The sequence below is a fragment of the Tauraco erythrolophus genome, chromosome 8, assembly GCF_009769465.1.
Source record: "Tauraco erythrolophus isolate bTauEry1 chromosome 8, bTauEry1.pri, whole genome shotgun sequence".
Lineage (NCBI taxonomy): Eukaryota > Metazoa > Chordata > Aves > Musophagiformes > Musophagidae > Tauraco > Tauraco erythrolophus.
The window spans coordinates 37762397-37787143 of record NC_141472.1 but is presented as its reverse complement, the minus strand read 5'-3'; the positions used below and the strand labels follow the sequence as shown (position 1 = coordinate 37787143).

At 39.9% G+C, this 24747-nt stretch overlaps 1 protein-coding gene across 1 annotated transcript in view; it reads left to right on the top strand.

Annotated features, from left to right (window-relative positions):
• The first annotated feature begins 4993 nt into the window (after positions 1 to 4993).
• The window catches only part of DARS1 (aspartyl-tRNA synthetase 1), a 42170-nt gene continuing 22416 nt past the window's right edge, over positions 4994 to 24747 (top strand). The window contains 4 exon segments of the mRNA XM_086615549.1: positions 4994 to 5065; positions 6417 to 6474; positions 12587 to 12679; positions 16687 to 16789. Coding sequence (XP_086471675.1) covers positions 4994 to 5065; positions 6417 to 6474; positions 12587 to 12679; positions 16687 to 16789 — 326 coding nt within the window.

The window sequence follows — 24747 nt, the reverse complement described above, 5'->3', positions numbered from 1 at the left end:
ACCTTCTGTTTCTAAAAGTTCATAACTTCACCAGAAGTTGACTCTGGGTTAGAGGTTAAAGATACTCTCAGTTCACAGCAAAAATTTACTCGGAAAAAGCTGAAAGAACAAATCTGCCTATATGTGAGCTAAAAGTGTAAAAATTATCATCAGAAGGATGATGGCTTAAGATGCTTTTTGTAAAGGAGAAGTGGCGTGTAAGAAACAACAATGCGCTTGCACTTAAGGGGCCAGTCAGCACTGCAGTTCCTTTATTCTCCAGATTGCCGTTTTCAGCATCCTTTGGACATCAGCCACCCCAGAAAAAGAACTGGACACTTGGGTGAGAACAACAGCTGAGCTGTTCTTGAAGTGCCTCCTGCAAGCGTCAGTCCCAGCCATCCCGCAGCTCCACGCTGCCCTCCAGGGAGGGCCGTCAGCAAAGTTGCGACATTTCCCTCAGTTTACCTCTGTCAGGAAATAATTCCTCGTGAGTAAACACATAAAGCGAGTAAGAAAAATGCAGCTGACATAAACATGTAAATATTCATAAGATATTTCATGCCATAAACCCAGCAAAAGATAAATTATAAAGATTAAATATTCCATGTGTTCTTATTCATGCCCAGATAACTGCTATCCAAACGCCTTTCCCAAGCATCATCTAAAGGAAAGAATAAAGAATTTATGGGCGATAGTTCATAAATATATGCAGTACTGTATGTCCAACAGGCACAGATATTTCATTGTGTAAGACACGATTACTAGGTTTAGGCATGATATGAATTGAGAGTTGTTTGCAGCTATTTAAAATCATTTTGGGACACAATAAACTGTTGACAAGATATATCCTATTTAAATGTATTGCCCATCTCTGACCGTAGTGTGTGTTCTTTTGTGTTTATCAGAAGGAACACTTTTAAAATGTGCAGAGAAACTCAATTGTTATCATTGTCTTAACTTAAAAAGACTACACCTTTGTGTAGAGTTCTGTTAAAAGAAATCCTGCTGCTTATCATAGGCACGTACTTCCCCAAAGTTCCTGTTTTTTTAGAAGTTTTATTAATTGCAAACGTTGTTTACTAGAGGAAAACAGTGATTGAAGCTCTAAAACAAAGAGAATAGCTGTAACTTTAATCCTTTCAATAAGCCTTTGTTTCCCATTGACTAAAAACTTCCTAAAGGAAGTAGAGCTGCGAAAATCCAGGAAGGAATTAGATTTGCCAAATTCTGTTCCTACTTGGATTTAGATGCAAAGGCTTTGTTACTCATTGTACAAATGTTTGAGGAAAAAAAAAAAAAGAATGATCAATTACAGAAATGTATTTTTGCCAAGGTTGAAAATTATTAATAGAAGAGCTTTCCCTATCACAGAATGCACACTATGAACTTACATGACTTACAAAAAAAAAGAATATATTCATTTTTTATCTGCTGCTACATTTTTTTCAGTTGTGGATTTTTTTTCCTTTTTGTTACCTAAGGGGAACTTGGATACCAGCCTGACAATCATACGAGAATCTAGCTAAGTAAACAAATATGGAAAGGAAAAATCAAATGCAACCTCTTCCTTAAATTAAACATCCAAAATAAGAGAAATCTTCAAAATCTCTTTCCATGACAACAAGTAATTGCATGCTGGAAAGTGTGCTATTGTGGCAATAAAGCTGAATTCCCCAAAGACCTTTCAGAGACACTACCAATTTGGTTTGTATTTTTTCCACATGCTCCTTTTAACTCTGTACCACTTCATGCTCTTCAGGTTTTAACCAGCCAAACACGTAGCGACTAGGTAAATATCTTCTCGCTTACTCCATAGGCCCTTTTAATTTCTTATTCTAAAATAACTTCTCGGCAATTCCTATCTCCTTCCCACCAACACAGTGTACATTTTAACAGTTCATTTCTTGATAAATAGTACACTGGAAGACTAAAGAATATTGGAGCAAATATTTTTGTGAAGTGCTACAAAAGGTTAGATTATGGGAGGTGCTGACTACTTCCAACTTTTCGTGGTTTTGGGGAAGTATTGTCCAGAATATTGTGGCACCTGGCTCTTCAGTAAGAACAGCACCGTATTTTAACAAAGGCATGTCAAAGGTTTGGCCAAGCTTAGCTGGACCACTGAAATGGAAAGGCCACACTGCGAATTCCAGCAGTCAACAATGGAATGCTGTGGTTAACATCATCTGCAGCCTCTGCGCAATGCCAGCTCAAACTATCCGGTAGAGAGGCTTACTGGCAGGATCTTCAGCCTAAGCAGAAGCAAATGCCTCTGGATTCCTGCCGTATTTACAACTCTGCTATGGAAACATCCATATAACATTTGTAACATGAATATACATATGACCAAAGTTTGGAATAGCTTCAGTTTCGGATATTACAGGAGCTAACACCTAAGTTTCAAAGATGTATTGGATATCATTAGTCATAGTGACTTACAACTTGCTCCAAGATTTTCCTTCATGTTAATAACGTGGAGCACATCCTCTAAATCACTAAAAAGTGTTTTGATTAGATCAAATTATAACAGGGAAGGGGAAGGGGAAGGGGAAGGGGAAGGGGAAGGGGAAGGGGAAGGGGAAGGGAAGGGGAAGGGGAAGGGGAAGGGGAAGGGGAAGGGCAAGGGGAAGGGGAAGGGGAAGGGAATTTCTGCATTCTACTTTCGATCACAACGGTTGACAAGCCCCTCCCTCCCTTTAGGATGGAAAAGCCAGTTTTAATTTAAACTACAAACTGTTGACCAGGGCTCAGCTTGGCTTTGCAATTCACTATATGCCTGAGGGATAAATTATTTAGCATTAGCACATGGTATGTCATGTCTTGTTACTTAAGTGGAATATGGCTTCCATCCAGCTGTACTCCCGGGACCCCCCAATTGGCTGCTGGTGATGTCATTTTCATTTGGTAATCCTCAGGAAGGCCCAGGGGACAGCACTGGCCGCTCCGCCATTCCCCCAGCCCCTCCACCTCCCACCCGCGCCCAGCGACGCCTTCGCTCCTACTTATCACTCTAAGGTTCACTGCAGGTACTGCCCCAATTACGTGATTTTCAATAACAGTGCAATGAGACAGAAGGTGCAGCAGATGAGCTACATCATCTGCACACAGCATTTTGTTTTCTTAACAGAAGGTTTGCAATAAATTTGGTGAGATGGATATGGAAAAATAAATTTTCGCCACAGACCCAAATTAAACAGAGAGTTTTGAATGGTTTGTTTAACCAAATACGAAATAATTATTGTCAGTAATTCATCCTAAAATTAATCAGTTTTTCTGTTTTTAATGTATTGTAGAATTTTGTTTCCGTGCTGCAAAATAAAGGGATTCTGGACAAATTACCTGAGAGCATGAACTCTGGAAAATGCTTCTTCTGAAAGTTTGGCGATGGAATAATTAGCTACAGTGCCCTTTAAATGGCCATGTTTTGTTTTCAGTTAACACCCTCATTATATCAAAAGGGTTTTTCCTTCAGAACCAACTTCAGGTTATTTGCCCCAGAGGAAATATTCACTACGCTATTCGCTATTGGAATGCTCCCAGCATAAAAATAAGGGTTGTTTTAACTGAATTTCGCAGCAAAGTCAGGGAAACGTCAAGAATTACAGAGCACTCTGTCATACAGATGGTACTGTCTGCTCTGCGGTGATGAGGCACAAGATTTGCATCTGTCTGTCAGTTAAGGTTCAGCAGTGGCTCTGCTCGGCCTCGCGTTCTAAGTGACAGGTAACAGAAAAGACACAACTGACGCGCTGTAAGAAATCCACGTGTTTTGTTACTGTTACATTAGCATTTAAGTACGCTACGCGATACCGTACTTTGTTCCTTGTGGTGAGGAGGTATGAAAACTGACTGCGATTTGCTTTCTCTATTACTGGACCTTAATTTTTTGCAACAGCGTTTTTGCACGAGAAGAAAGGATTTTGTGAAAGCTATGCGGTCTTATGGTGAAGTGCATAATTCTCTGAGACAGAGGCAGAAGGGGAACTTTGCAAGGGGGTTCCCACGAGAAGACATGCTGAACCAACGCGGCACAACGTGCTCTAAAATAAACAACTGTAGGACAGGAAATGAAGAACTCTAATCGATACCGCAAGAGGGGTTAGTCAAATGTGAAAACTCAAACCTGCAATTTAAATCAGGGCCGCTAACTCCTTCTCCTCGTCCTGCACAAAACAAAAAACCTACGGCCACAGGATTCCACAGCTGCTTGTGACTTTGATTTATGCCATTTGAAAGCTGGCACCTGCAACGAGCCTCAGTACCGCAGCATTGATTTCAGCACCCAGCTGGAGGGAAACACCTGGATTCGCACTGGTGTGCGTTCTCCCTTAACTACCAGGCCTACTTTGGGCTTTAGCTACCGAATAATAAACAGCGGGATGAGCGGGGGGAGAGGCGACTGAACCGCTCTCAGGGCAAGCCCTGGCGAGCCAAGTTTGCGGGCGAGACACAACAAAAGCGCGCTCGGGTCCGGCTGCCGCGCTGAGCCGCGCACAGCAGCCACTCGCCCCGTAACGCGCCAGGCTGGGGAGCGGGGCGAGCGGGGACCGGGACCAGCCCCACCCGCTGCCCGGCCCTCGCAGCCGCGGGCCAGCCCGACGCACCTCCGCCGCGGCACGGCGGCTTTCGCCTCGGCGTCAGAGCAGGGCCGGAGGCGCCGAGCCTCATGGGGACGGTCGCGGTTTCGCGGAAACGACCGTTTCGGCTGAGGAGAGGAGGAGGAGACGGCGGCTGCGCGGAGGGAGGCGGCACCTCCCTCAGCGCTAAGGCGGGAGCCTCGCGCGGAGGGCGCCCCGCCCCGCGGCGCGAGCCCTCCGCAGGGCGCAGCCCCGAGGCGGCGGCGCCGCTCTCGCGATAGGCCGGGCGTCGCGCGTGGCAGGCCGCGGCGCTCTCGCGCTGCCGCCGCCGCTCTCGCGGGAGGTGGGCGCGCGGAAGCGGCGTGGCGCGCAGGGCCGGGCCGAGCCGAGCCGAGCCGTGCTGGGCTGTGAGGGGTCGCGCCCGCCGCAGCAGGATGCCGAGCGCCGCCAGCCGCGGCCAGGGCCAGGACCGCCGCCCGGAGAGCGAAGAGTCGTCGGCGGCCGATGTGGGTCTCCGCAGGGAGGAGGCGGGCGCGGCGCGGAGGCTGCCTGTCCCCAGAGGGGGAAGGGGGCAGGGTCCGGCCTAGCGAGGAGCCGGAGCCGCCCGAGGGGCCGGCGCTGAGGGGGCCGGCGCTGAGGGGGCCGGCGCTGAGGGGGCCGGCGCTGAGGGGGCCGGCGCTGAGGGGGCTGGCGCCGGCGTCCTCGGCGGGGTGGGGAGGCCAGGCCCGAGGTGGGGGGGTTGGCCGGGCCCGAGGGCAGAGCTGCCTTTCGCTCTCGCCCTGCCTGTCTACCTTCCCCTTCGCCCGGCCCGGTCAGTTCGTGGTTCTCCGAAGAGCTCCGCGCCTCTCCGGTCACACAGCGTCTCTCGGGCCCCACTGGGGTCCCACCTCCGCGTGTGCGGGTGGAGGAGGCCCTGCGTGAGCGATGAGGAACAGCGCAGCCCTGCCCGTGGCTGTGCCCTGTGCCCGTTGCAGGGCCCTGCAGAAACACCGGGGCTGCCGCTCCATAGCAGGCCACTTCTGCAGGAGCACCCGTGGTTCCTGCTGGCCTGGCCTGTGGGTCTGTCTCGTGTTTGAAGATCACAGATCAATGCTGAAAAATTGGAGGCTAGTATTTCTTCAAGAAGGGGGAAAAAAAAGTATTAATAACGAGCATCGGTTCATTTTGTTATAAAATCAATTTTGCTTGCTGTCGAAAGGCCAAAAATGCGTCAGCGCTAAGGAACTCTTGAGTATAGGTGGCTTCTGTAAAATTATGCATGGACTAGGATTCATCAAGAGCAGAGAAACAAAGACCCCCTAAATAAAGTAGTTGGAATGAACTTAAGTTCCTATATTGAATAGAATAAAATAAATAAACCAAGGCACTTTTATTTGGAAATGCGTGGATGTAGTTGGGAAACTAGAATTGTGATCTTTTTGATGAAAACACCCACCTCCTGTGTCTAACCTAACAGATTTTGTTAGTAGTTGGTCAAGCTTGCTTCGACTGTCCTAATGACGTGTGATCAGCTGGTTTTCTTAGTGTACCTGAATGCAGGAAGGAAATGCTCAGCAATAGATCTACTTCTGTAGGGCTCAAGTATTTTTTCTGGAGTAGGCTCTTCATAGAGGTATTCATACTAATGTCTGTGTAGCAGATAATGATCCCAATGTGTGTTTTCTGTTGTTTTTTTTTTTTTTTTGTACAGGGCACAATTATCTTCTCTCACTTGTGTATCTCTAAGAGTCTAAAACACAATTTCTTGACTTTCATATTATAGCTAATTATTTTGTATTACCTCAGTTAACTCTGTAATGATTCTTTTAGTCTCTTTGTGTATGCTTCTTTCATATATGTTTCTCACCTCCATTTTAGGATTATGCTAAAGAAAGATATGGAGTGTCATCAATGATACAGTCCCAAGAGAAACCAGGTCAGTTAAAAAATGAAAAAAGGTTTTTAAAAAGTGGAGAGTAAAAAAAAAAAAAAGGAAAAAAAGTTACATTTGATATCTTCAGCACTTGTTTGAGAAATCATATACTAAACCTTTTCATTCCAGTTCTGCTGCCATTCTTTCCCTTTATTTGAATACGTTTGGCACTTGTGAGGCTTCTTTTGGAGTACTCTGTCCAGTTTTGAGCTCTCCAGTGCAAGGAACACATTAATGTTTTGGAGCCAGTCCAATGGAGTGCTACCAGATTGCTGAGGGGACTGGAGCACAGGAGGGGCTGAGGGAGCTGGGCTTGCTCAGTCAGGAGAAGAGGAAGCTGTGGGGTGATCTCAATACTGTTAAAGCTACTTAATGGGAGGGTGTAGAGAAGACAAAGCCAGATTCTTGAACGTGTGTGGTAATTGGACATTATGTCATGGGCACAAGTGGGAACACAGGAAATTCTGCTTAGATAGACGGAAGAAAAATCATGAGTGTGGTTGGATATTGGAGCTGGGTCCAGAGAGGTTATGGAATCTCAATCTTTGCCCTTACGTGGACCATGCCCTACACAGTTTGTCTGGTTTTGTCTGTGCCCATCACTGCGGGCTTGCCTTTTTTTAGATTAAATTATAATTATTATTTACTGAGTCCTGGGATGTCAGTTCTTTTTTTTGGAGTAATTTCTGCTGTGGCTTGCTGCAACAGTGCTCTCTGAGTAGGATATCTGTGTTTATGTAGCCTTCATTACTCCTGCATATGAGCACCAAATCAATTAATAATATGTATTAATATTTATGGGTTTTATCATTATTCATACCACTGTGAATTCAGGAAATCCTAATTTTCTACTGATGGGGAGTTGGGATTCAGAAAGACTTGTCAGCTAGAGAACAACCTTCCAGACCAACATCCCAAGAAATATTAATCTTCATATTATTCAATGGATGAAACAGGAATGAGGGATGGTAATAGACTGCCTTTTTGTAACTTCTTCAAACCTAAATATAAGAAAGGAACTTCATCTGTGATTAGGTGATTTTTTTCTCCTCTGAATGGTTGTTTTGGTTGACCTCCCTTAGGAAGGGAAATGGAGAATGTAGGGAAGAGGAGTAGCCACAAAAGCAGTCAAAGGTTGAAACTAACTGAAGGGGAACACTATATCAAGAATGTAATGAGACAAGAAAATCACTAGAAACTGTATTAACAGTCATTATTGAATAAAATACATACTAGCTGTGAAAGAAAGAGAACTAAAGCTGAAATTACTTCGTAAACCAGCCCAACTGCTGGCTGCTGTGGTCTTCCTCTTCTTGATGCTGGGTCTTCTGCTGATCTGTTTCAGCACAGTAAAGATAAGTTATTTAGCTATCGTAGAGTGGAAGAAGTTGGCTAGGGGTGTGATGACTGCTGGAAGGGGCAGGAACACAGCCATCCGTAGTTATGTGTAACCACATAACTATCCATAAATTGGTGTGCAGTTGTGCAACCTAAAAGGTATAAAATTAAGAAAAAGGTAACTTCTCCAAGTTAGTATTGACTTGCCCTGTGGGATCTCCTCTCCCCGCACTCTTCTGCAATGGCATTTGGCTCATTCAGAGTTTCTGCAAGTTGTGTTTCCTCTGTGAGTTTCACGCCCCATAGCAAACAACTGCGTGGGAGACCCACGCTGGCAGATTGTGGTGGTGGATCAAATCCTGCTCTAATGGAGAAAGTGCCCTGTCAACTATCTCATATTGTTCAAAAGAAACACTCAAAAATACTGTGGAGAAGGAAAGCATGTTGAGAAGGAAATGACAAAAGCTACAGGAAATTATATGAAAAAGGTTGAGTGCTGTATTTAAATCTGTTGTCCCCTTGATCCTTGTTTAAATGAAAAAACTCTGAGCCAATGTATGGACAAGATTGAATAGGTTTTCCATTGGGCTTAAAATACAACCTGCAATGCTCCTGCTGTTCTGTTTTTTAGGCAATAGTTATCCAGAACACCAAAATTAGGTAACAGTTAAAACCAAAATTCCTATAATAAAGAAGTTCAAGATAGCCTAGTCTCTTCCTTGAAACTAATGCCTTCTTATTTAAAGATTCAGTAGTTGCTGCCAGGGAGAGCTCTTATCAAAGGACTCCTGAGATGGTGAATTCGTCATTCAGCATCAGGAGTAGATATATGCCTTTCCCCAAAGTATTCTACTTGCATTGAGTGTCTTGGAGGAACTTCTGCTTGGGGCAGGGGGTGGCGGGGAAGCACAAAAGCGGGCATTCCCATCTGTCTGTACTGTGTTAATTTTGTTTGTTTCTGGAGTCTGTGGGTACATGCCATTTCTAAGTCAGAATAATGAACTGGGGTATGACATGTGCAGATCCGCATACCGTCTGGTAACTGGAGCCAGCAGACAATACAGGTGGCAGGGACCTAGGTAGGAGCTCAGCTGGACATCTGCAGCGCTGTTGCTTTTAGGCTTGCTGAAGTAGCTGCACTGTCCTGAGGACACCAGATGGACACGGGAAGTTAAAAAGCTTAGAGTGATCCGAGCAAATTATTCTCCCTTTCCAAGGTCTAGGCTTACTGGCCTTTTGCTGTACTCGTAGGTTCTTGTTCCTCTGCAGGCAAATGAAAAGTCGTCTCACATGTTCACAAAGTGGTTACATAGATATTCCACCCTGCTTTACTGGTCTCACACACACCTGTGCCTCCATTCTTGGCCCACTTCGGTCTTCTGCTCATGTTGGCTGCCCTGGCCATCTGATGTTCTCACTTGCTGTTACATCATGTCTTTAAGTCCTTCCTGCCTGCTTGAGGCTGTGATTGCTGGTAAAACTCCAATTGCCATTCCCATTTCTCCCTTCAACCCCATTATTTTCCCCTCCCTGGAAGCTGCTTTCATCTTAATACTACTTTTGGCTTTCATTTTTTTTTGTTAAACTTACCTTCTTTTTTTCAAATTCATCCAACTTTTAAAGACGCTGGCACTTCACAGAGACAACAGAAATATTGATCATACTGTTCAAAACTCCATGATGCAAGATAAATGAACTTGGCAAACAGACTGATATGACAGGCAGGGAATGGGAATCTGGAGTGGAAAAGTGATTTTGACTTGTATAACCCACACAGCTTTTCAGAGTTTTATCCTCTCCTCCCATATTTAAAAGAGGTTAGAGGTGGGAGAAAAAGATAAGGATATTTAGTATGTTGAAAATAAGAGATGGTGCTATACATGAGGGACATGTAAAATTATAGAGTCAGTTTCCCCTTAAACATGCTTCAGAATGGCAGTGAAGGTGAGCTAGCATGAGTTGGGCCCCCCTTGAATTGGGGCTGGAAGTGTAATTGCAGACTTAGGGAGTGTTTTGGTCGAACTTCGTTTGAAGTCTTTGTTCCCTTGTCTTCACTGCAACTGTAGCACAGTTTAAAATATGTTTTATTTTTGCATTATTTAATTGTCTGTAAGTGTTTATGTGACAAGAACGCAGGAAAATGTAAGTATAGCTTGCATTTGTGAAAGAACAAGTAGGTGGTAGTCTGAAGAGTATGGTGGGAGGACCTTAAAGGTGAGAACAAGAAGCTTCATTTTTATCATGGGAGAGAGAGAAATGAGCTGAAAGGAATTCCGAGTGAAATGGTATATGAGAGTACAGAGGGAAGATTCGAGCTACCGGTATACTGGCTGGACAAGAGAAAATGAGCGACAAATGATTGCTTACACTAACAAGTGTAGACATTATTTTGACCTACTGGCATTTTAGAAGTGAGAGGGGAAAAAAAAGACAAGATTTGGGAACTGTTGAAGGAGGGAAACAAAGTGATATAACAGTTTCTACACCTGGCGCTTTTCAGTGGTGCCCAGTGTCAGGACTAGAGGCAACGGGCACCAAGAGAAACACAGGAGGTTCCCTCTGAGCATCAGGAAACACTTTTTTACTGTGAGGGTGATCGAGCACTGGCACAGGTTGCCCAAGGAGATGGCGGAGTGTCCCTCTGTGGAGATGTTAAAAAATCAGAATGCAGTCTTTGGACAACTGGCTTTAGGTGGCCCTGCCTGAGCACGAGGTTGAACCAGATGACCTCCGGAGGTCCCTTCCAACCTCAACCGTTCTAGGATTCTGGGATCTGCTGTTGGAAAATATCACTCTATGATGTCTCTTTTTGGATATTGTTTTTACCACCCTTTTTATGAAAGGTTAAATAGTTCTTAATAATTCATACCATATAAATTTTTTTGTGTTAAAGGTGCTTTGTTTAGTCTTGATGAAACATGAACCGTTATGTATCCAAAAGACTTTTAAAAATATTTCTCTATGCAGATGGTTCCTGAAACACTAAGGATCCATAAAAAGGGTTACACCTCATTCTGTCTTTATTCTTGTGCCTGGAAAATATTCTAACAATACAGTTTTAAGTTGACTGAGGTAATTTTAACTGAATATCAATCTCTTAGAAATAGTAAAGCTTATGGGTTGTGCTGGTTGCCTGTTTCTTATAGTACTGATAAAGTTTGAACATCAGAAGTTGCTGGCAAGTGATAACATCTTTATTCCCCTCTCTCCCTTTCCCAGTGCACGTGTGTGCGCACACACACAATTAATATATTTGAGTCAATTTCCTGTCACATTTCTCTATGCACTTTCATTCTGTTCTGGATTTGATGTGTGTCTCTGAAGAAAAGGCTACATTGCCCTAAGCATAAGCTAATAAACATTTTAAGCCCCCTAAAATTCCCAGTGCAGAATAATTGGCTTGCAGGGCAAGCTGTGACTGGTATTCAGAGACAGATGGAAGGAGTCCAGAGCAGCAGATGGTAACCTGGGGTCGGCAAACTTTGGAAAAGTTTTGGCGGGAAAGGTCTAGAGTGGTGCTGTCTTAGTAAATTTAATGTTATTTTGAAACAAAGCAGAAGTCTGTGATGGAAAACAGAGAGTGAATTTGCTTGTGTTATGTGTCATAGAATTATAGAATAGAGTCATAGAGTATCTTGGGTTGGAAGAGACCCATAAGGATCGGTATCTCCCTTGAAGATTTTTTTTAACCACATATGAAGCGTAAATGAGTAAGTGTAGCTGTTGGAACTGTTGAGGTTCTCTGCAATGCTATGTATATCCTCTAACTGGTTTGTAGATACTATAAGGAATAAATGTTTGAGACCATGCAAAAATACATTTGTCCAAAAATCTATGGAAAATCACAATTAAACAAGTACATTTCAAGGAATAGCGGCATGCAGCCAGCATGTTGGCAGTTTATAATCATTGTATGCAATTCTTAAAGTCCTAATTTATTTAAAAATGTTTTCCTTCATAATTTTTATATTTAACTCTGCTATCCAAAATCTGTCCTTTCCAAACCGTGCATTGTTATTGTTATTTAGCTTTCTTGGGTACATAGAATTTGAAGGGTTCTTTCTGATGAATGCTGGCTCATAGAGTGATAGTAGTGCTTGATCAAGTTGTCAAACAGATTCTCTCTTAAAATAAACTTGGCTGATTTTACACAGTAATACTTTTTTTGTTCCAAAATACTATTGTTTTTCTTTTAATTTCTAATGCACATTTATTTGTGGTTCCCTTCTCCTCTTTATTTTAAATAATTATTTTAGGATGATATTCACCCTGCTTACGTAGATACAGAGAATAGTCATGTCACCTCTGAGCCTTTTTTTCGGTATGTTCAACATACCAACTTTCACGTTGCACAGTGGAGCAGGACAGACATCCTTTAGCTAGTAGAAATCCAGACTAATGAGTGCACGTAGTACAGTGCACCACAGTTGAAGTCTTATCAAAAATAGTGTAGTCATGCTGGGTTCTGCCATCCGTGGACTACAGTAAGTCTTGCTTTTGTTTTAGTGCAGTTCGACCCTGCTGTAGAAGTCAAACAATAAGCTTGAACCATTTTAAAACTACTTGATCAAGTACAATTCACTGAGAAAGGAAATGGGATCTGGTGTGTTTTCAGTACATCCATTATGCTGTAGATAAAAAAAAATAATGTTTTGGATTTATTATAAATTTTAGCAATGATAGAAAATGTATTTAGAGTTTAAAGTGAAAAATGTTTTTCTTCAAAAAAAAACAAAACCATTTTAAAATGTGCTTTTTTTTTTTTTTTGTAATTCAGATAGAGTTTTGATTCGAATAAAAGACTTGACAGTGGAGAAGGCTGATGAAGTGGTTTGGGTGCGTGGCAGAATTCATACAAGCAGAGCTAAAGGTGAGATGCCTCCAGGGTTTTTATTTTTATTTCTTCATGTCGTTAATATAACCTGAATGTTTATTTTGGCTTCATGATCTGTTATGTCTTGCATAGAAGAAAACTTTGCCACTTGGTTACTACTCAGTGTTCACTTTGACTGTGTGTGGGTTTTTTTTCCCCACTTCTCTTTTCCCAAGAGGAGAAAAGGAAATTTTGTTTTCAGCTATGTGTAAATCGGATATTACTATTACATTATAGTAAAAGTGAATTTTGGTTTTATCATATTACTAAATAACGTGTGGACAATTGTAAATAATAGGAATTTAAAAATATTACAGTCATTCTGCTTTGAGTGTTAACAGTTGTGAGATAAAACAGTTACAAGCTTCTACTGTAAAATGTGCTTTTATTATAAATGTATCAGTTGTCAGATATGCAGCAGAATAAATATGGCCTATGAATATTTTCACTATACCTTTTCTTCAACAGGAATCAAAATCTGTGTTAAAATTTCAAAATTTTTGCTTTCAGTGACCATTACCTGATTATATCAATCTGAACTTAAAGAAAGAAACATTATCCTTCTTTAACAAGACAAAGGGAAGATCCTTTTATAGGTTCTCAGCAGTGTGGGCTGTCGTACTTGGCTGTCTGACAGCCATACTGCTTCCTTGGAAGCAGAAGTTCCCTCTGGAGATCAGTTTGCCATATGCAAACTTAAGTAGGCTTTGGCCTTTTCAGTTGACATCAGGTGCTGACAACTGTTGTACTGGTTTCAGTTATGTTTGGCAGCTCTGTAGTGAGATATAAATACCTTGTCTTCCCACGAGTTGAAAGAAAAGAGCAGAAAGAAATTACCTTCACAAATGAAACTCAACAGTAGTCTTAGAATTTGGAGTAATGCAGATTAGAGGCAAGAATCCAGTAGTGGATGCACATCGTGGTGCTATTCCTACCACTATGGAAAGCAAAGTCTTGCAGGAAACAGAGAAATCTTACACACAAGTAGTTTTAGTTTTTCTCAGAAGTTCAAATTTGGCTCCTAAATAACCAACGTGTCCTTTATTTAACCCTGTCTAGTTGTGACCAGTAAACCAAAAAAAACGAATATGAAAAACTGCAGAATCCAGCTGTCTTGAATAGCATGCCACTCATGAAGTCTGATGGAAATTAACTGAAGGATGTGTAAAGAATGGAGTGTTGGGAATTTCTGTGGGTTGTACTAAAATTAAAGTGCTTGGGGCCTTGTGGTTTTTATCGTAGATTGAATAAATGTTGTTTCTGGCCTTATTTTAAAGCCAGCCTAAGCTACTGATCACGTTTAGCCTTGAAAAACAGTTGGGAAATCATTCTGGGTTCTGCCATTCAGCTGGGACTTGAGCAGTGTGTTAGACTTGAACTTTTTTTTTGGTTTATGAATGCAAGGGTTTATAAAACATCAAAATAATGTGTCTGAAAACAAGAGTACCACAAAGAGCACATTAAATACTGGACCAAATTTTATAACAAACCATATAAAGTTTTCTCTTTGCTAGCAGGTGCCTGTAACTAGCAATGTATTAATTTATATGAGCAAACATTTTTTTATTCTTTATGCAATATCCTTATATTGTTTTCTCTCTTAAGGTCTTGTGTCATTTGGTGCTTCCATCCAAGAAAGGAAATGGATTCCTGTTTGGTCTTATGTGCTTACTTTTGACAGGATTCTCTGTGTAGTGTCTTCTCTTATTTGCTCAGTGACTAAAAGTTCCATGCATTAGACTTCATCAGACCTTTTTAACCAAATTTCTTTTGAAGCTTTAAATCTTTTTAGGCGTTCTTGTGGGACGCAGTATTGGTTTGTTTTATAGAACAAAATGAACTAGATTTGATTTTATCTTGTCTTTTTGATACTTTATTTTGCACGCCTTTGGCTCTTGTGGGAAAAGTTCTGTTTCCTCCTACCGTCTTTGTAACTGTGATATTTAAACTATTCCTATCAGTAAGGTTTATTTGATCATTTATCTTCTGTGTGATTAGAAATGGTTGTATTTTACAAAACATCCTCTTTCCTCATGGAAACAACTACTCTTACTCATGACGAAAGGATTTGAATCCTTTCATAATGCAGATACTGATCAGACTTACAGTGTTTGGGATTAAGTACAACTGCCAAACTTTTGCTTCTGATTAATATGATAGCAAGTCCTTCCATTTATTTCACTGTCTCCTTCTTAAATATTTATTAGTTGAGTGACATCATAGCTGTCTTCAACTGTGTATTTTTTGTTTGAACACCTAATACTTTGTTGCTGAAACTTTGATCGTATTTTGCTAGATTATTTGTGACTGAAATCATGGAGACAAATACTGTTTTGTAGGAAATACTGTATCAAACCACATTTTAAGTGAGAAATACTGAGATGTCAAAGATGTGAGATACACCTGACTTATCCAGAGAAACTCAGCATATTGTGTCCTATGGAAAAATTGTACGTTGTTGGTTGACTTGCTGGATCTGAAACACAGGCATGTATGCCACTGAAGGCTCCATTTAATTTCTGAAGCCTGTACTTTTCTAATTTAAATCTGTGGGTTACTGTTTGCCTGCAAGAAATACGTACAACCATACTATATGAGCTTCTTTACTTAGATATTGCAGCCTCCACAATACAGAAGTAGTTGTACTCTGCTTTCTGAAAATACGGAATTAATTTTGTTGCATTTCTGAAATTACAATCATAGGACAAGGTTAGTTATTTCCAATTATTATAATGTTAATGTTTAGTAATATTTTGTAATAGTTTTATATGTTTTGTTTCCATCTGATCGTGTGTCAAATGTTCTGCGTTTATCTTCTGATACTGTTTAAATTATCTGCAGCTATGTGTCAGGAATGGTGATCTACATAATTACAAATGAAAACTGCAACTGGCTTTTTAGTGTCAGTGTTCAAGTTAGATATATGTTGATTTTAATGTTTTACAGTCTTAAGTCAACAATAACTGGGAAATAGCTATCTATAACAAAGCTGTTGGCTTTTTCTTACTCTCACTATCTTAATGGAAACGTTATAATGTTACAAGTCAGAACTTGGGATTAAAATTATATTGATGCGTTTTATCAGATACTGGTACAACAATGAAGTATTTCTTGTTAATTCCTCTCTCTGAGTAAGAAGCATTTAAAAATCACCGTATTTCCTTAAGTCTAAGTTAAGGAGTAAATGATTATTAGAGATGTGAGGAGAAATAAAAAATTATTCTAACTGTGAGCTAAACAAATTAGAGCTTTGTTGACTTGGAAATACCCATTTTAAAAGTCAACAAAGTGCATTATGTTCGTTGTAAATTAGTATTAATTCCTATTAACTTCTTTTTCCCTAAGCTGTTAATGAATAAATTGTTCTTACAGGAATTTTTACTTGGGTCTTTCAGGTTCTTGTCATTCACCAGAATCAATACTCCTTTTGTTCCCCTTCATTCTGAATGTGTGGTGTATTATAGAACAAACATTGTTGGTTTGGTCCCTGTGGTGCAAAATCAAGCCTGTTTCTCTCAGAGCAGCTTTGTAAAGTGAACTCTACAGCTTTAACTTGAGAAGATGAGAAAAAACTTCTTTTAAAATAATGTAGACTTGAAGTAGTTGTGAGCAAAGCAACAAGGAAAAGTACGATTTGATTCTTGCAGTTGAAGAACAACAGATAATAAAAAAGTTATGATTTCTATTTTGTGTTTGGTCTAGATATTTGTCTTGGAAGGCTTATAGTTATTTTAAGAAAGTGTCCATTCACATGTTTATAGATGCAAGGCAGAATTACTTGATTCATCTCAATGTTTGGGGGGGGGGTGTGTGTGTACATGCAGAGCCTTCTAGTTTGATGTAGCTGTTGGGGGGGGGCGGAGGGGTTGGTGATGAGGGAGAAAGACGCACGCACCCACCCTTAAAAGCTCAGCTTAATATTAAAGTAGTAAAGCATTTCTCATTCACAAAGACCTCGAGTAACTTGTCCTTAATACACCTGCGTTGTTTTTCTTTGTATTCAGGGAAGCAGTGTTTCTTAGTCCTGCGTCAGCAGCAGTTTAATGTCCAGGCTCTTGTGGCTGTGGGACAGCATGCAAGCAAGCAGATGGTAAAGTTTGCTGCCAAGTAAGTAAGCAATTATATCCTGTTGTCAGAGTAAACAATGGTGGGAACCAGGACTCCCAGGGGTTGGGACCATTTTCACACATTAACATCAATGCTTCGTTTGTTTTAAAATGTAGTTATTTAAATTGTCAGCTCACTATTGGGTTGAATACATTACACTGACAAAAGATAAAACAGAGAACAGGCTTGAAATTCATTCTGAACTGCTGAAGCAGCATTCTCTCGCCATAGACAACCTACATTTACTTTCAAGCTGGCTAACAAAAAGTCTGGCAAGCTGAGCTTAGTGGGACACTTCATTTTGTGTCTGGTGTTTGTATGTGTCTGCATATGTTCAGGGTTTTTATTCTACAAGATACGCAGCGTAGTAACACATTTTATAGCTAGAACTGATGTGAAGATGTTCCATATTGCAAGTAGTTTACTGAGGTTTAGAAATTAAGACTAGCTTCTGTGCACGGAATTAATCTTATTTACACCTTATTTTTGACACTGAAATGTTTAATGAAAGATTTAAGTTATTTTTAAAAATATTTTTGAGAGGGCTAATAGTTAGATTTGCCAATTAAACATTTGTTGCAGCAATTTAAATACCGTTATTTGGTTTGTTTTGTTCTTAAAGATAAAAAATGACCTTCCCCTGCTACTTGGGTCAGATTGTCCAGTACTAAATATGCTTGCATGACAAAGGTGTTTTTATGGCAGAGCTTTTAATTTTGTACATCTACTTGGTCACAAATAGAAATGTGGATCAGTTTGGTGCAATAATATGCTTAACATGTGGCACTTGAGTTGCTTCTGTGCAGTTCTTGGCACTAGTCTCATGCCTGGGAAAGGAGCCCCCACTAATTAGCTGCAAAAGTGCTACAGCCTTCAACATTCAATATGTCAGGAAGAGGAGGGATTCATTATAGTATAGACTTCCAGAAGCCAAGTTAAGAAGGTTAGGATAATGCTTCTGCTGATGAGTTCAAGGCAACGGGAAAACAGAACCAGCAGTGTTTGTTGTCTGGCCGTGCTTAGTGTTGGCAGTGCCAGTGTGAAGCATGCTGTTTACAGGTGTTTATGAGCCAAAGTGAAATGTTCTGTTTCTTCGTGAAATAGTTTGTTCTCTCCAGCACTTAGCATCTTTGAAAAGAATTAAGTGTATAGTCTGCTCATTCCTCAATTCGTCTCCCTCTAACCTGCCAACAGTCTGCCTGCAGTCTCTTGATGAACTTGTGCTACAGAACAGTGAAGCAACTCTTACCGTTGTGATGCTCGCTCTCCTCTTCTCCGATTCTCTCCAGCATCTCTCTTCCTCTGTTTTCTTCATGGTTCTTTCCTCCACAACTGAATTTCTTACATTTCATGAGCGGCAGAGCTCAGTGGTTAGGAGCTCATGAGAGGGAAGTTGGTCCTTACTTTTTTCTTCCATGTGCTGACTCTGCCACTTGTAACCCTTATGTGACTTTTTTTTTATGCACTGATCTTTTTTTTTACTTGGTTAGTTTTCTGTCAGGTTAGTGATTTAAACTAGGTTATGGAGGTCCAGAGCTAACAAAGAGTGGTAAATGGTGGAAAAGGATATCTGGAAAGAGTAAAGGGCAAAGCTGCTTTCTCTTCTGGCAGCAGTGAGCTGTTAAATCAGATGGAACCTCATCCTGAGGTTCTTTCCAACTCCCTGTCATCTCCCCACTTTTCTTGATGTGACAGACCTGATTTCCTCTGAGTAGCCAGACTCATGATGTTTGTATCGTGCTTTGACTTTTCATTCTGCTCCTTTTTGTGATAGCATTTGCTAGCTAAATCCTGATGCGTCAGGCTCTCTGACTTATAGCGTGCATGTTTTACTCATTATTTGTGCTTCTGAAATGCTTATGTGCTTGTCATCATGTTCTTTGAGTGACAGAACTTTCTCTGCTACAGCCTTCTGGGTTTTCTTTTGGGGATTTGATTTTAGTTTTGCAACACCATTAGGGCAATCATCTCTTCGCGATTCCTTTCCATCAACAAACTGATTTTATTAATATCCTGCCATGTTCTCAATTTTTCCAACGTTTTATCTTCTTCTGCAATTTTGTCTGGTATTGCTGTTGCAGCTGTCTCCTGTCCTTCAGAGGCTGCCGCTGTTCCCTGGCTTCAAAGTGCACTTGTGGTCACTGTGTCCGTAACACCTGAAGTACAGCAACAGCACCTGCTTGTCTTCAGTCACTTCCCTGCTAGTTTTTACCTGCTGTGGAATCATAGAATCATAGAATGGTTTGGGTTGGAAGGGGCCTCAAAGATCACCTAGTTCCAACTCCTTGCCATGGGCAGGGAATCATGCCATTAGCACTAGCAGATGAGGCTGGACTTCAATGTCTAAAAATAACTATACTGTTTCTCTGCCTTTCTCAGTGTTTTTTTTCATCATCTCTTGTTTCCTACACATGAAATGAGGAAATACACATTTATTGAAGAAAACATTGAATTTAAATGCCTGACATTTCAGTTAAATTCTTAAACAAAACTTTTTTACTGGTAGTACCCGAACTTTATTTTTCATGTGCTACTTTCTCATTTTTGATACTGAGTCCAGAACTTTCTTTAAAATAGTTTGTGAGATTCTGCATCTTGAATTTTTAATGAGAACTGATTAAATCATGAGCATTTTTTGTAGAAACGTTCATAAATAATAAACAAACTGGTTCCTCTTTTAGATATTGGCACATGGAAACCAAGAACTTTCATAACCTTCTGTGGTCTAGCAACATTCATATACTAATCATCTCCATTATCATAACAATGTGAGTTCTTTTTAGTGAAAGATACTTAATACTGATTTAACTCAGTTTTACAAAGAAATTTCTGTGAGTTTAACTTTGAAAAGGTTCTAGTTGAACTTTCAAAAAATACATAGCAAACAACATAGAGCCAGTAGACATACTGGATTGACAGCTGTGGACTACTTCTTATGACTTTCATCAGAAAAAAAAATTGATCTTAGTCCTGCAAAGGATGTTGTGTAAGAGGAAGAGTTAATTGTCTCTTTCAGCCAGCAGAGGTGCCAAGTGGTGCAATTAGTAATTTTCAACCTGCTTTTTTTTCCATGAAGTATTGGGTGTGGTTGGTTTTGGTTTTCTTTCTTTCTTTTTTTTTTTTAAATAGCAGCATGGAGGTGCCCCCCACCCCGGCTGCTACCATAGCCACGTCATATGATGTAGCAGTTGGGAGAGGTGGCTAACAGGTTCTAATTTAGCTGCCCAAACAATGTGCCCTTGCTAATGCAGTAACTCGATGGTTCTCTATAGTAGGCTGGAGAATGAAAATCCAGAAAAGAGATTAAAAAATGGGGGGAAAAAAAAAGAAAGGAAAAGGTGGGTAAACATATATGAAAATAGTTCACAGTGTAGAAAAAGATACATAAGTTCATCAGCTAGATGAGTTGGTATTACCAGTGAAACTGCTGGATGTTGCAGAAATGCTTTCTTGATCCATTTCTGTTTAATTTTTATATCAGTGATCTGGAAGAAAATGTCAAATCACAACTGTTACTTTTGCTGGTGAGACAAAAATTGGAATGGTAAACTAGGGGATCGTGTAGTAACCAGGGTTCGTTCAGAATGATCACTTTGATGCTCTGTGGTGTGAACATCACCTTTGTGATCATTAGTTCAGATTTTGTGTATGTTCAGGATTAATATGTAGCAAAGTAATTGATGAGAAATGTGAGAGCATTATAGATTACTGCCTTAACAGGAGTTCCTGCACTTCTCTTACCTACTATGCTAGGAGTTCTCTCGAGTTTTGAAAAAGAGAAATAAAATGCCATTAATATAATGTATGCCAGTCATTAGACTGTTTCTGGAATATTTTGTCTGCTTCTGTTATCTTTGTGTCGGAGTATATGTCAAATTGGAAAAGGTTGATGAGGAAGTCGCAAGACGAAATGATATGTGGTCAGGCAAATCTGCTTTCCTGTGAGAGTAAAAAAACCTGTCTATTCTATCAAAGAGAAATTAGTAAGTAATTTAAATCCCAGCTGATGGTACCTGTGCAAGATTTTCTGCCAATGGAGCATTCTTTACTTTGCAGATATAAAGGTATGACAAGGTGCAACGAACAGATGGTGAAGCTAGGTAAATTCGGAAGGGAAATAAAGTGGAATTTTTTCAGTGAAACTGATCAAAAATGTGCAGTGGATTTTGTTACTTAGAATCTTTAAAAGAAGATAGGCACTTTTTTTTTTCCCCAGAAGATATGCAGATTCATCCAGGTGCTAGAGTGTTGGTACAGAAAACAGATTATTATACATTTAGAATGAAAATAATAAGAATAGGTGTTTACCTGACCATCATGTATAGAATGTCAGTTAACTCTCCTTTCTGAGGGCTTAATGAATACTTAATGAATTTGTGCAGACAGTATTACAGTTGCTTTAACTGAGTTGAGTGAAACATGTTTATACTTTCAACTATTTACAAAGTGAACTCATTTTTTCAAAATAAACCCCATTGCCTTCAGCTTTCACTGATGTTCAGATAAAGGATCATTGATTATTATATATTATGATGATTATTTAATATTTTTAGGTTTAATAATGTATTAATATAATAATTTGTGCAGTCTGCTTACAGAAAACAGTGTTGAAGAAAAAAATAAAAGTCTGAAGGAGTATAGATGCTTCCCTTAAGTAAAACATTTTCTATTTAGAGTGTATAAATAACCCAGTTTCTTCCAATTCTTCAGACTTTTGATCGAGAAAATGTTGATTGTGATTCACGTAGGGAGGCCCACAAGGGGTTCAGCTTGCGACATGAAGCTGTTGATGAAAGATGTTGTCATACAGATTGCAATAATGCAATCCTGTGGTTAAAAGAGAAAGTCTTGGCTAATAGACATGCAGATAATTAAGAGGGACATAAGGCATCTAGTGGATATTTTAATAACTATAGTCTTGATTTTTTGGGAGGAATGGTACATATAAAGAAGCAGTTTGCTATACAGAGGAATTTTTTAGTATTGGGCTTTGTGAATCTGTTACTTAAATAGCTTCTTTAAGGATTAAACAATATAAAGATGTCGTCTGTCTTTTCTTAATGCCTCATGCGTCCTAATTTAGTTTCTAGTCCTTTGTGATATTAATTACAGGTAGAAATATTGTTGTCTTTAATGGAAATGGTGATAGCTTTGGCATGCTTTTCTGCTACTTGTCCACTCTTTTTAGTTTGTTTGGTGTTTTTTTGTTACCCAGGAGAATTTTATCAGAAAATCACCTAGATAACTCGGTGCTGCTGCTGTGGAGAACACTTTGCTGTAGTTACCAGCATTTAGTTAAAACATCTTTTTTCTTGATGTAACTTGAACTGAAATTACCATTTCAGTAACATTCTCCATATTAGCTGTTGGGATCAAAGCAGCACCTTCTAGATCTATGTAGTTAACATTTTGTGCACTATATTACAGACACCAGATTTTTCCAGCGCTAGATCTTGCTGAGTATGGTTCAAACAGAACTCAAAACACGAGCTTTTACTTCCACACCTGATTAGATATGTAGTCTGAATGAGCAAAAGCGTATTTTCTCATTATCAAGTGAAAGTTTAGAGTAGGTGATGAACGTTTGTAAATTCACAGATAATCATATGGAGCAGAAAACTTGGTAGTGCTTTTGTGTGCCTGGGCAATTATATGCGTGTTTGGATACACGGGTCTACATAGGTAGGAACTGAGTGGAAATACATCTTAAAATTATGGCAAATTTAATGACTAGGGGATGTTGAAGTTTTAAAGTGTGCTCCAGACCAAGAAACAGACCATTTTAATTTCAACTCCAGTTTAGACAGAGAGAAGAGAAGAGAAAAAGCACATTTAATCACAAGTGCAAAGTTTTAAAGTTCTGTTATGCAAGTTTGCAAAGCAGTATTTCAGTTACAATGATGTAAAAGTCAGTTTCTTCCTGTGTTTTTAAACTGGTACCATTTTGCGTGTCTTGAATTCTGTGCATGTTCTGATCAAAGCTCTGTAATGACTTTACTAACGCCAGTTCTCAGCTATGGGATCAGTAATCTGATTATGAATCTGTCATACAACATATTTACATTGAATCATTATTTTCTTTTTCACAGTGCAGAGAATTTGCTTCAACAAGTTTAAAACACTGGTTTTATTTGCAATTATTAGTGAGAGGGCTTTTATTCAGCAGATTATAAACTTGTATTTTCAATAAAGACACTGCTATTCATGTCATTAGTACTGCTTTCTGTGGATTTGCCAAAATGTTACATGGAAAAGGAAGTGGGAAAATAGAGGAGAACTGTTTAGGGAAAAAAAAGTTAGCACAAGAGTAAAACGTTTATTCTTTTAAACGTTCACTGATTTGGAAAGCAAAGGGAACTTATAGTTACGCCTAATACTGCTTTAGCATGATATATTCTCTCTGCGTTTCTTATCACATTCTCTTGCCTCCAAAGCACTGCATTGCTGCCTCAGTCTTTTTAAGGAGTTTTAAACAGAATCATTTGTAAGAGTGTATTTCTAAGCACTTAGTGTCATTTCTCCTTGTCTTTCTTGCATTTGTTGCCTCTGCTTAAATAATTGAGATGAATGGAGGCTCACCCTTAACTAAATGAATTCTGATTTAAAGCCCACTGTCAACCTCTGCTTTGTACAAATTTAGTCATTTGTTCATTATACTGATTGGAGCAACTGTAGCTCTTTTGAAATGTAAATGTACCTGGAAAACATACTGTTCACAAATTTTATGCAGTATGTGGAATTACTATTGATTAAGCAAGTCAGTCATTTGCAGCACCATGGTCTGTGTAACTTTTAGTGGAGCTACCAGTGAGTTCTACCACCTGAAAGCATTACTATCAAAGAAATACTGTAATCAACTAAAATGCTCAAATTTGGCTTTTTTCAGTTAGTTGTAATTTACTTATAGTGATGCTGTTAGGTTTTGAGAATTTTGATGCTCGAATTTTCCACTGTTACTTTAATATCATCAGATTTTTCAAAACTTTAATAATTTTTATTCAAAAATTCTGTTGGATAACTTAAATTTGAACTCAACTTTATAACATTAAAAAGTTTGTCCCAGGTTAGACCAAAAATCCATCTAGCTTTTCTTAGGGCTGGTATGGATGCGTCAGTAGAAAGCAGGGCAAGCGAGCAGCCATAGTTGCCAGCACTTGGTGATTTGTATCTCAGCTGCTTCCAGCTCACGCCACTTGGGCTTTGGCAGAGAAGAAAACTTGAGTTTCCCTCATCAACTAAAAAGATAAATTTAATTGTTTGGCCTGGTAAATCCTACTTTAAAAATGCGAGAGAATGACTAATTCGAGACATAGGTATTTCTAAAGAGAAACTTCTCAATCCACGTAAGTTTCTCATGTGGTTTTACTGTAGCTGTACAAAAAGGCTGTAGGGCTAGGATACCTAGATTTTGTTCACGACTCTTCAGCTGACTTACTCCAGGCAGTGCTAGATAAACCGATGCAGATGCAAGTGATTGGGACTATAGTTACCATCAGCAGTAGCTGGTACCTGCTTATACTCTGTCCTTACCTCCTTTAACTGGGGGTTACTGCCCCTCGGTAACACCTCCTGTGCATATAAATATTTATCTCACCACCCTCCAACTTAGCTGCATGGGTTTTGTGGGTCGGGTTTTTTGGGGCATGGAGAGGGATCTTGCTAAAAAAAAAAGCCAACCTTGTAAACTTGAAGATTGTCAGTTGCTCTTTGCTTTACTGAGATCAGTAGCGGCCACCTTGTCCGATGACATCCTTGCTCTCACCTCTTATGATTTGCGGTTAAATTGCGGGCCTGCTGCTTTCCTGCTTTCTAAGGGCTTATGTGATCAGTGATGTACGTAAAGTGCTTTCCAGTCTTCTCAAGAAGGCCTGAGAAGTGAAAAATAAAGTTAATTGTAACAGTTATTTTTCATAAGAAGGAAAGAAATATTTCCTGATATTTGGCCGTTTGTAAGCAGA